General features: G+C 38.9%; 1 protein-coding gene across 4 annotated transcripts in view; it reads left to right on the top strand.

Moving 5' to 3' along the window:
* Positions 1-13,201, top strand: part of kiaa1522 (KIAA1522 ortholog) — a 148,937-nt gene that overhangs the window by 124,478 nt on the left and 11,258 nt on the right. For all 4 annotated transcript variants that reach the window (XM_039739525.1, XM_039739524.1, XM_039739526.1 and 1 more), the window contains 4 exons: positions 6,565-6,620; positions 7,003-7,105; positions 9,490-9,600; positions 9,875-13,189. In XM_039739525.1, coding sequence (XP_039595459.1) covers positions 6,565-6,620; positions 7,003-7,105; positions 9,490-9,600; positions 9,875-13,189 — 3,585 coding nt within the window. The remainder of the gene's footprint in view (positions 1-6,564; positions 6,621-7,002; positions 7,106-9,489; positions 9,601-9,874; positions 13,190-13,201) is intronic.

Here is a 13,201-nt window from a genome sequence, read left to right as displayed (position 1 = left end):
CATGGTTCTCTATAGGAAAAGTGTGGAGTGCTCTCTTTGGGTTGGGAAGAGATGCTGCCTCACGTGGAGAAGTTTAAGCATCTTGAGGTCTTGGTCACAAGTGAGGGAAGAAGGCAGAGGGAGATCAACAAGCAGATTGAAGCAGCTTACTTGCTTCGATCTGTTTGTTGATCTCCCGCTGCCTTTTTCCCTCACTCGTGAACAAGGCCAGCAACCAATGATCAAGTGATCGGTGGCTGATGATGGAGGGCAGGAGTTGACACAGCATTTGTGGTAACAGAGCAAGCTAATACTGTCACATAAAGTGTGTGACGAAGAATACGATTTACTGTTTGATAATTTTGACAGTTCTTCAGGAGCTGATAGTGACAGCATGATAAATTCTGGTCCAAGTGTTAGTGAAGCATACCAAGGTGATGTTGCTTTGAATGTGCTGCTGTTTACTGGATTTCCGGGGCTTAAGAGAGAAGTATTAGATACAGATAACCCCTTATAGAATTTAGTCTGGCATGTTAGCTGTAATTCTGACTGAGCCCAAGATACAGCACTGTATGTACACAACAATTGATACAGCACCGCACACTAAACTAAATTCCAGGCTGCATGAGTCTGATGTCCATTATGATGAGCTGCTGCATTTCTTTGTACTTCTTGTATATCAAAGTGAAATACAAATGCCTGAAGTCAGAGTGTGTTGGTCAACAGTATGCACAGAAAAATCATAAGTGAGTAACATTTCAGTTTATTTCCCAGGCGTGTATGTTTTTGTGCAATTCATCTGTCACTTCGCACAGGAGAAATCCTTTTTGAAAATAAAATAGCTCTGATTGAGAGATTGACTAGGTCAATATACAAGATCAGCATATTGTTTCTGATCAATCACTTTTGCTTTTAAAAGGTCGTTTAACAACAAAGCAATATAAACCTGGCAAAATTCCTGACTTGGCAATGTCTCTACTAAACTACAGGTAGGTAGGTGAAGAGAGTATGTAAACTGGTGATAAGCTACACCTACTAATGTAGGTTGTATTTATTCTGTTAAGTTTTAAAATATTTGTCTCCCTCTTTTCAATCTTTTTCTCTCTCTCAAAATAGATAGTTAAAACATTATACTCTTTTTTTTTACATCAGTCATGTCATACATATTGCATAGTAAGGATTTTCCTGCCTTGCATCAAAAGCTGCTGGGATAGCCTCCAGGTTTCCTATGCTCTTGATCTGAATAAGCAAGTTTAGGAAACATATACAGTTGTGCTTGAAAGTCTGTGAACCCTTTAGAATTTTCTATATTTCTGCACAAATATGACCTAAAACATCATCAGATTTTCACTCAAGAACTAAAAGTAGATAAAGAGAAACCAGTTAAACAAATGAGACAAAAATATTATACTTGGTCATTTATTTATTAAAGAAAATGATTGAATATTACATATTTGTGAGTGGCAAAAGTATGTGAACCTTTGCTTTCAGTATCTGGTGTGACCCCCCTTTGCAGCAATAACTGCAACTAAACGTTTCCATTAACTTTTGATCGTTCCTGCACACCAGCTTGGAGGAATTCCTCCGTGCAGAACAGCTTCAACTCTGGGATGTTGGTGGGTTTCCTCACATTACCTGCTCGCTTCAGGTCCTTCCACAACATTTCGATTGGATTAAGGTCAGGACTTTGACTTGGCCATTCCAAAACATTAACTTTATTCTTCTTTTATCATTCTTTGGTAGAACGACTTGTGTGCTTAGGGTTGTTGTTTTGCTGCATGACCCACCTTCTCTTGAGATTCAGTTCATGGCCAGATGTCCTGACATGTTCCTTTCGAATTCTCTGATATAATTCAGAATTCATTGTTCCATCAATGAAAGCAAGCCATCCTGGCCCAGATGCAACAAAACAGGCCCAAACCATGGTACTATCACCACCATGTTTCACAGATGGGATAAGGTTCTTATGCTGGAATGCAGTGTTTTTTTATGTTCTCCAAACATAACGCTTTTCATTTAAATCAAAATGGTCTATTTTGGCCTCATCCGTCCACAAAACATTCTTCCAATAGCCTTCTGGTTTGTCCATGTGATCTGTAGCAAACTGCAGACAAGCTGCAATTTTTTTTTGGAGAGCAGTGGCTTTCTCCTTGCAACCCTGCTATGCACACCATTATTGTTCAGTGTTCTCCTGATGGTGGACTCATGAATATGAACATTAGCTAATGTGAGAGAGGCCTTCAGTTGTTTAGAAGTTACCCTGGTGTCCTTTGTGACTTCGCCGGCTATTACACGCCTTGCTCTTGGAGTGATCTTTGTAGGTCGACCACTCCTGGGGAGGGTAACAATGGTCTTGAATTTCCTCCATTTGTACACAATCTGTTTGACTGTGGATTGGTGGAGTCCAAATTCTTTAGAGATGGTTTTGTAACCTTTTCCAGCCTGATGAACATCAACAACTCTTTTTCTGAGGTCCTCAGAAATCTCCTTTGTTTGTGCCATGATACACTTCCACAAACATGTGTTGTGAAGAGCAGACTTTGATAGATCCCTGTTCTTTAAATAACACAGGGTGCCCACTCACACCTGATTGTCATCCCATTGATTAAAAACACCTGACTTGAATTTCACCTTCAAACTAACTGCTAATCCTAGAGGTTCACATATTTTTGCCACTCACAAATATGTAATATTCGATCATTTTCCTTAATAAATAAATGACCAAGTTTAATATTATGGTCTCATTTGTTTAACTGGTTTCCCTTTATCTACTTTTAGGACTTGAGTGAAAATATGATGTTTTAGGTTATATTTATGCAGAAATATAGAAAATTCTAAAGGGTTCACAAACTTTCAAGCACAACTGTATGTTGCTCCTAATCTCAGATGCTGTTTCTGTCATTTTGTGGCTGACCATACTCCTATTATTTGCTCTTACTCAAGTCTAACTACCCCTAACCTTGACACTACATGCTTGCTTTTCTTTGTTTCCCTCAGTACAGTTGGCGGGGCCTGCACACTGATTCAAGCCTAAGAGTCCTGTTCTTCCAAAGCCCTCATGATTTTCATGATCACACCTATCAGATCATAATAGAATTAATTTCCTGATTTTTGATATCTTTTCAGGGAGATGGAATCAGTGATCAATATGACTGATAGAAAAAAACCAAAGTACAGTATAGGAGACACTGAAGGAATTAATTATAAGCACAATGTCTTGGAGCAAGATATGTTGTGTGTGTGGTGTTAGGGGTCCACAGTTCGCTGAGCAAAGGCCATTTTTTAAATAAATAATCACCACTCTCGCGGCGGCTTAGCGAGGGGGTGTTGGGCCATAGCAAGCCACGGGGCGATCTGCGGTGTGGGCGTTTCTCACCGAGTGCACAGGTGAGGGACTGCCCACATCCGTGATTGTTCCCATGGCTAATGTGCTGCAGCTGCTATGGCCCCTCGCAATATAAGAAGCATGAGTCGGTTGGGAGGGGAACAGGAAAAATGAAACAAAATGGACGGAGGTTTCAGGGAGGAAAAAGAAAAAAAGATCAGAGAAAAGATAAAAAACGAAAAGGACGGAGGTTACAGGGAGTGAGAGAGGAAGCAGGTCGGTGCGAGAGAGATACACGGAGTGTGTGGTGAGCGAGTGAACAAGTGCTCGTGGGCAGCTACGAGGAAGCTGGGTGTTAGTCCGACACCCAAGCGTTGTAGTTGACGTCACTCCCGCTGAGCGAACAGGTAGCGGGAGTGACCAGGGAAAGGCGACTGGCCGTGGAAGGCCGGAAAGGCAGCGGGAGTCGCGAGGCTTGGAGGTGAAGACCTTGATATGGGCATCCTGGAAATCAAGGTTCCAAGTCTCAGGCCTGGGATGAGTGCCAGACCGAAGCCGGGATCGGGAGGTCTCCAGACCTGTGTGTGTGCGTGAGTTGAAGAGGGCAGCTGCAGAGAGCGTCTCGCATGCTACAAAGCCTACTCAGGAGAAGCAGGTGAGACACTAACAGAAAAGAAGCACCAGGCTTGTCGTTGTTTTTTTTAAAGACTGCTTCCTGTTGAACATTTTAACCTCGATTTTTAAAGGATTGTTTTTTTTTTGCTATTTTTACCTCCACGTGTTTCTTTTAATGGATTATTTATTTAATGAAGAATTTGAATTACTGCACTTTATTTATTGCACACTTTGTTTTGATCTTTTTAATAAAAGCACTATGCACCTTTTTGCACATTTATGCCATCATCTTGCTCGATTGTTTATTGCCTCAACTGTTTATTCATCGGTGACATTACCGATGGCGTTGGGTTCAAGGGCTTCCAAATTGCAGATGGGAGCGTGGAGCCAGCACCCGCATTGTCACATTTGGTGGCAGTAGTGGGATCCACCAGCGGTGGGATGAGCTAGCAGTGAGGTAGGAAGAGGAGACAGAGCAGCAAGTAGGATTGGTACCAGACTTTGTGGAACCCACGTACCCAAGCCGGAGGAGAACATTTTTAAGAGACTGAGCTTTTTAAGGACATTTATTTATTGCTGGGTTTTAATTGTCTTTTAAAGTTCTTATTCTTTTAATGTCCTGTTTTTATGAAGGTGGCTTGGGTTTGTTTTATTGTGGGAGTGTTTTAGTGCTTTTATTGTTTTAGTGCAGTGTAGAGTGGCAGATGGGAGCGTGGAGCCAGAACCCGCATCGTCACAGTGTGCTGTAGACATTTCAAGTAAAAAACCCTCAAACCTTAAAATTTATGTAAATTTCATCACAAATTGGCCCATTCTAGGCAAGAAAAGGAAAAGATGAAATGTGCCAACAGTCAGTACACATTTGTTCAGCACAAATGACAGAAAATATTTTAAAAATTATAAAATTGTTCATATTCAGTATCTGCTTTTGGTTATGGTTGTTTTTATCAGACAAAAACAAAACCAGATAGTAAACCATGTAGTGTAGTAAGCTTCCACTAACATTAAACTTAAATCCAAATCCAAACTCATTGAGTGTACTGTTCTGTCTGATTGTTACACAAAATTAAACTCCATAGTATGTCTTTAACCATACCATAATTACTAGAACTAAAACTTAAACAAATATATATAAAAATAAAACAGAAATGTCTTTGTGGAATAAAAACTAAATTTAAACTAAAACTACACGATAAAGGAAAACTAAAGCTAACCTGAATTTCCAAGTAAGATCATAAATAGTATAGAAATAAAAATTAATATAAAAAGGCAAAACTATAATAACCTTGATTTGTATTTGAACTGACCCATGTTGCATTGTGGAGCATTTTAAGTTTGTGCATTTTCATACGGTTTCACTTCTATATGTGGTAAATTGACAGTTAAATCCTGGCTATAGGAACACTGATGGAGACTTGTTTGATTTTGTACAAACATTAGAACTATTTTCATTCACACAGAAACCCATTGACACAAAGGAATACGTGACCAAATAGTGAGGTGGACAGAAGACAGCACTCCTTTTTGCAGCAACACTTTAAGGTTATTCTGATTGTCCCACATTTGCAGAACTTAAAAAAGGTCATGGAAACTGATTGATTGTGTTTTTTCAGTAAACTGGTGAGCCTTTAGCACACAAAAGCAACCTTTCCTTTTCCACTGGACAACAAGAAATCATTCTACTTCAATGAAATTATATCAATGGATAAAAGTGAATGTCTAACAGTCAAATGATTGATAGCAGAATTGCTAGACATTTCACTATTAGGTTATAGACAGATTTTATTCACAATGACTTTAACTAAACATTTTCTTGTAAGTTTACAGTAAATTACTGCTTACTGAATTGTTGTACTATTACAGTTATCATAAAAATTCAGGAAATTATTGTAAATTAAAAATGGCTAATTACTGTATCATATTAATTTTGTGTATCAGTTTACTATGAAGTTACTGTATAGTATTGTATTTTTGTTGTAAAATATTGTGAATGTAATGTAATTAGTAGTCAGTAATTTAATGTAAATTTACAGTCAATATTTTTACTGTGTGCTCTCACCTATGGTCATGAGCTAACTATGGGTAGTGACTGAAACAACTAGATTACAGATACAAAAACCAGAAATGAGTTTTCTTTGCGGGGTGTCGGTGCTCTGTCTTAGGGACAGGGTGGTGAGCATAGAAAATAGTAAAGCCGATGCTTCTCCCAGTTGAAGTGGTTCAAATATCTGATTTGGATCCCTCCTTAACACCTTCCTGGAGAGACCTTTTGGGCCTGTTCAACCGGACCTTCAGAGCATATCGAACAGACTATATTTCTCGGCTGGGCAGGGAACACCTCAGCATCCCCGTGGACGAGTTGGGTGAAAAATGACAAATTTCTATTACAATCAAGATTATTTACACTTAATGTTTAAACTGAATAATACATTTTTAATATTTCAAATATTTGAAACAATGACAATATCTCATTTATTATGTATTTCTGCCTCATAAAATATATTATTACATTTCTTATGAACACCCCAAATTAGGGCAGCTTATGCTAACTCAAACAATTTTTTGTTAAAGTCACCTTCAACTTAATATTAAATATAAACCTAAACATATATTTCAGACGGTTTGTTTTTTCTTTTTTTTTCCAGAAAATGAAACGCTGAATGAAAATGGACTGGACTGTACAGATAGCCAGAGTCTTAGTGTAAGTTAATTATTTTAAAAAAAGCAAGGAGTTTGTTTTATAGCACTAGCCGTACAATTTCATTTTTCCCAGTAATTTAAAAGAAATGTATAATAACTTTACTGTTGCAGTGACAAATGCAAAGTTGGAAAGGCAGATTATTTTACTCTTATTATGAACTAAAGCAAGACAGGTAGTGTGTTTCATGTTAAATAAAAATCAAAATGAGACAACTAGATGAAATAATAACAAACCAAGATAAGTATATCTATTATTTATTCAAAGACATTTAGAATAAAGCTTCCTTCTGAAGTTAGCAACAGTATATTGGTAGATTTTACTTAAATGTTGTTTTGTTATTTACATCTAAACTTAATGTAAATCTTTGATCTTTTTATGGTAGTCTGCACGGACATTACAGCCAGAAGATGAAACATTCCAAAACCGGACATCTGATAATCACTTGGCAGACCCACCAGATACTCGATCACAACTGACGCGCACTGGTATGTAAAGATTTATTCTTTCATGGACAATTACTATGTATGGAATGCAAAACAAATTGACAACATTAAATACAAGGTATTTATCTAGAATCCTTCAATATCTGTCCACTTATAAACCATTCAGTCATTCATGTGATATTTGGTTATTTACTATTTTAGCCTAGAGTTCCAAAAGACTCTTGTTAAAGTCTTTTACATCATACCAATTGAATAAATTAGTAATAGATAGATAGATAGATAGATAGATAGAATTTTAGTGGATAGATAGATAGATAGATAGATAGATAGATAGATAGATAGATAGATAGATAGATAGATAGATAGATAGATAGATAGATAGATAGATTTTTAGTGGAAAAATCAGACACACTTACAACATGATATATATAATAGCTCTGTAACAGTTACAAAAGTTAACAAAAATGTACATAAATAGCTTAATTAAGTAAATGTACATATTCAGCAGTTCTTCAGTATTAATTTCATTTGTACTGTTAGGCAAGGTCCAGCATAGGAGAAAAGCCTGATATGCAACAGGTTATGTCCTGGAGCTCATTCACCCTGAGAGTCCAAAAGCATTGGCCATATCTTCAGTGAAAAGTGTCACTTTTGAAGAATTTTGAACATTGAGAGGCAGAGCAAAACAAGCACAGCAGCCAGGGCATTCCATAGGAAGACTTTCACTACACCAAATTAAGTCAGTACACCTCACAAAGCAACATTTTAAAGCAGTAATAACAAATGGCAATTTGATCCAGCTACAGTGTTTCCATTGATGAATAGGAACTGTAGCTGCGTTTTCCCAAAGTTACCAAAGTTCAGCAGCTTCAACTCAAAAAAAAAAAAAAATGGGATTCAACAAAAGCCTGACGCTCTTACAGGAACATTAAAAAATAAAAAACAAAAGACAACAACAAACAGAGGGGTGAGACTTTCAGTGAGGAAGTGTGGTTTCTCCTTATAGTCCTACTAGGAAGATCGCCCCATGCTCGCTTCACTTTCCAACCCTCCACCGGCCTGTGCTACGCGCCAGCCAATTCGCGTCTCTGCCGCTCGCGTTGTGAAGAGGAGGGCTGAAAACACCACAAAGAGACACAGTTGCTCCTCTGGAACCCCGTCTTAAACGATGAAACAATGGAAAAACAAATACAGTTTTTTTTTTACCTTCTCTGTGCTCAATCAGCTGCTAGCTTGCTGCTGCTGCCGTGCCGCATGATCTGCATCTCGTGTGGTGTTTCAAACATTTAAAAGCCTGTACAGCAGCCGTCCTACTCTTTGTCTTTTATCTCTTGGCACAAAGTCTCTTCTTATGGGACATGAGTTCTTGATATTTTTTAGTTTAGTTTATAATTTAAAAACGGAATAAGAATCTGAAAATTTAACAACATCACATTAAAGTTCAATAAACTTAGAAATGAATGATACCAAAGATATATAGGTAGGTTTTAAAATAAGCCCAATTTAAAGGGCGACAAAAAATGTCACTTAAAATCGTTGCACAAAATTGTTGCACTTTTAGAATTAGGATTTTATATATAGAGAGTAGATTCAAGTTTCAGATTACAGACTAACACACACATTTTCTGTATTACTAAGAAAACAAAAACAAACCACACATAAGACATGATGTAAGCATCTTAAAACTTGAGCCATCTTTGACATTCGTGTGTATGAGTGCCACCCCTTATCATGCCATCACCACACTATTTTGGATTAACAAAGTAATTAAACAATAAGTTAGATATTGTTTGTGGGGGAAAAACAGTGAAAGAGTCAAGGAGGATTCCATCATTATCTGGAGAATAGATGGAGATTAATGTTTGGCCAAGGGAGCATTGGCTTGTGTGCTGCACTGTTCATAAAGGAAAAACAACAGAGAAAAAAATCAAAGTTTAGTGCAAGATTTCCATTTATATGACTTAATAAGTTGTAACTATGCAAACAAAAGTACTGAAGTTTTGGGTTTATGTTTTTTATCCACTTGACTCTGAAAATAAAAAAATGTAAAAATGAAACTTTACTTTACAGGACAACACACATGATTAAGCTTTCTCCATGTAGCTCAATTTTGAATAGTACAACCATGAAACTTAAAATAAAACCAAAATAAGTGGCATACCTTAGTAGAATAAAAATATACAAAAATTTGTAAATTGGAACAAAATAAATCAGTCAAAATGGTGACCTACCTGTTCTGTAGCTCTTGTGTAAAGGTACTCAGGTACTGACAATTAGTCCATTCACTTAGATTGTAGCAAATTGTGTATGTGTTCATATGATTTGGAGTTATCTAGTGAACTTTATGTTCATTTGTGATGTAAAATGTAAAAGGTTAGCAGAAAATGACAACGACTAATGCCTAATATATGTTGATATTTATACAGGTTCAACCTTTAAGCCACTGACTGTTACTCCAAAGAAAGAGAAAAAGGGACAAAAGAAAAGTAGAAGGACAACGATCACAGGAATTCCACAGCACATCCAAAAGGAACTTGGTAGGTCTATTACATCACAAATAGATATGTTCAGAGTTTTCTAAATGACTGGAGTGTGAATCTTTGCTCTATATAAGTACAAGCCTAGAGTGTACTCATTTTTATATATACATTTGTATTTCTTTCATTCAGCTTATATTTGAATATAATTTTGATGTAAGTTAAGGAATCCTTTAATTAAAAGTGTTTTTTGCTGTTGTCACATTTGTTAAAATAAAACCACTATCTTCCTTTAAAACTTATTATTATGTTCATGTTTATTATGTATTTGAAGGACTTGAAAGGAACCAAATTGACAAAACACATGGAGTGGGAATTGGAGCAGAGGATACAAATGACATTATAATTGCCCCTACAATTGATGGAGCTCCACAGCAAGAAAAGCCACAGGGCGTCCGTGTTCACTTACAAGCCATTGAGGCTATGGATCTGGTAAAAGAGGAAGAGACTGAACAGATCCTTCATCGACATATTACAAAGGTTTATCTGGATGACTCAGTACTCAATCACAAGGTTTGTCCGAGGCTGTCTCCACTGCAAAGACCAAAGTCTCTGGCTGTTCCTGGAATGACTACAAACAGTTGCATAAATGAACCCCACAGCCCAGTGATGTCAATTTCACCACAGGCCACATACCTGTCTAAAATCATTCCAAATGCCATTCTGCCTTTCTCTGTGGACATTATTGAGATTAGCAGAAGTAAGAGCAGAAGCAGTGTTAGGACAGTTAGCAAAAGCAGCCTGGTGACGGCCAGCCCAGCACTCTCTCATTCAAGCATTAGATTCAACACCCAGGGACTTAATCTAAATGAGTCATCTTCTGCCTCTGATTGGAGCCACTCACAGTCTTCTGAAACTATTGTTTCCAACAATTCAACAATTTCTTCTCAGGGCAGCAAGAACTATGGTGAAGAGGCCCACCCTCAGGAGAAGACAGTGGAGAAATTAACTCCTGACCAAATGAGCCTCAACAGCTGTTCCAGCTGGGTAACAGCTTCTTCCAATGTGGCTCCAGAAGGTAACTCTCTTTTGACTGTAACTCAATCAGAATGTGGGAGAAGTAGTTCCCCGTGTGTCAGCATGGAAAGTGCAGTTGAAGACTCTGACACAATAAGCATAAAAAGTGATAAGTCTTTTTCTCGAAATTTATCTGTCACAAAAATGAAAAAACCACCTACACCTCCAAGAAGAACTTACTCACTTCATCAAGCTGCTAACGGGAAAGCCGAAGAAAACCTAGTGTCCATGGCTGAGAATGGGAGTGATCCAGACCAATTAGCAAACAAGGACTCTTTGACAAAATATGGAGGGCAGCAAAGTCAGAGTGAAGAAGAAGATGTTTTCTCACCTGTTTTATTAAGTGAAACCAATAGTATTGATTTAAAAATGGGGGCTTCTTCACCTCCTGACAACTCAGTAGATAATTCAGCAACTACTAGCCACCTGACCACTGAACAGGTGGAGAACCGAAATAATTTGTTTTCTCTGAAAAGCAAATTTGAAAGGACAATGTCTCCCTCTAGTGGCTACTCTAGTCAAAGTGGCACACCCACACTCCCATCCAAAGGGATATGTTACCCACCTTCTCCTGTAAGCAAAAAAGCTAAGCCATTAAAGCCTGACAGGATCAATTCCTGTACTTCACCAGCAACGTCGGTTTCTTCTTCACTGACTTCTCTTTCCTCATCCATCTCAGAACCTGTTCAAAAAGAGCAAACACCTACAGTTTCCTCTCCCACAGCACAGCCATCTAAGAATACACTGATAACTCTTCCAAAACCTTTCATACCTGTGGGCAAAGTAAACGATTCTAAGGTTTCATCAAGGAAAGACTTGTTTTTCATTCCACCTCATCCTAAAGTTCAGGCTCCCCACCCTCCACCCCCAGAAGTGCGGATGAAGAATAAACGCACTGCAGAGATCCCAAGCAAGATGTCAAGGTCTGGAGATGCTAAAGATCAGCCAAAGGAACCCTTGGAAGTGCCGAAGGAGAAGGCAGCAGGACCAGTTGCCCAACAGGAGACAAGGCTATCAGTTAATCACATTGCTCCTCCTCCCCAGAATGATGCCCCTTCATCTCCTTCACCTTCACCCCCTCCTTCTCATCAACCTCCACCTCCTCCTTCTAAAAATAACTCAGTGTCTTCTGATTCCTCTTGTCCACTCACAGCTTTAGAAACCATCCTTGACCATCCAGCTTCAGAAAACATGTGGTCACTGCCACCTCCTCCACCCCCAGAGGAACACATATCTACTTTTGCTTCTGAGGATGAATTAGATTTCTCTTTCCCTCCACCCCCACCACCTGTTGCCACTGAGGCTGCACAACCTCAGCCTGTGGTAAACACTTCAGATGCTTATTTAAATGCAGAGTCTCTTCCAAGAGACATGTTAACATGCACATTACCCACAGTAAACACGGCAAAGGAAGCAAGTGCTGTTAATGCAGAACCTTCTGAATGTCCAGCAGCAACCTCGGATAATTTACTACCTGTTTCTTCTCAGCTGAAATCTACTACACAGCTTAAAGAGACTTTGGATGTGTCTTCCTCAGAGGTGTCTCACTTTGTACCACATAAACCAGCAGAAACACCTCAAAATATGCCTCAAGCACCCTCACTTATAACTTTAAAAAATCAGGGCCATACAAGTGACAAGCCGGTGTTTATAAAAAAGCAAGCAAGCCCTTCATATCAGGAAATTACAACAAAAGAGGCACTTGCCAGGACCAAAAGTGCCCCTGACCACAAAGAAGATCCCAGCATTCCTCTAGTGACACCTTCTCTTCTCCAGATGGTACGGCTGCGCTCTGTGAATGTAGGTAGCCCCTCACAAATGGATTATCCTGCCACAGTGGTTCAGGAGAGTAAACAGGTGCCAGTAAATGGAGCCAGCTCTAATCAAAACATACCACCAAAACCTATTCGCAAATCATTGTCTCTCAAATCTCCTCCTGCAGTCAAGGAATCTTCACCTTCCTTAAAGCTACAGGAAGCAATTCGCATGAAAACTGCTGCCATGTCCTCCAAGGGCCCCAGTCTGCCAAAAACAATTGTACCCATGTCCACCACTGGACCTTGCTTTTCTCCATCAAGCAATAATGACAAAGGACTCATTTCCCCTCTGTCCCCAGATGATGGGATAGCTAAATCTCCAGCTTCCACTGCCAGCTTCATTTTCTCTAAAAGCACCAAAAAAGTTGTTTTTGAGACACCAACATCACCAGAAAGTCAGACAGAGCTTAAACGGAACCTGGTGGCAGAGCTGATGTCCATTTCCAATTCTTCAAAAGCCACAGGTAGCCAACAAATTGCGAACAGCAAACCTGCATTACAGAAAAAACCACCTCCAGTGGCAAAAAAGCCAGCTTACCTTCCGACGTGCACTTTAACTCAGCCAAAGACGCCCTCTCCTACAACAACAGGGGAAGTTTTGTCACCTGGGCATGACAATAGCTCTCACACTGATGTGAAGGTAGAAAGTAGAAGCAGCATGGAATTGGATTCAGCATGTGCCTCTCAGTGGAAGCAAGAGACAGCGCAACTGGCAGGCCAGCAAGCACAAGCAGTACAGAAAAACACCTCAACAAGTAAGGACCCTT

The sequence above is a fragment of the Polypterus senegalus genome, chromosome 17 (assembly GCF_016835505.1).
Source record: "Polypterus senegalus isolate Bchr_013 chromosome 17, ASM1683550v1, whole genome shotgun sequence".
NCBI lineage: Eukaryota > Metazoa > Chordata > Cladistia > Polypteriformes > Polypteridae > Polypterus > Polypterus senegalus.
This window is presented reverse-complemented; position numbering and strand designations above follow the sequence as displayed.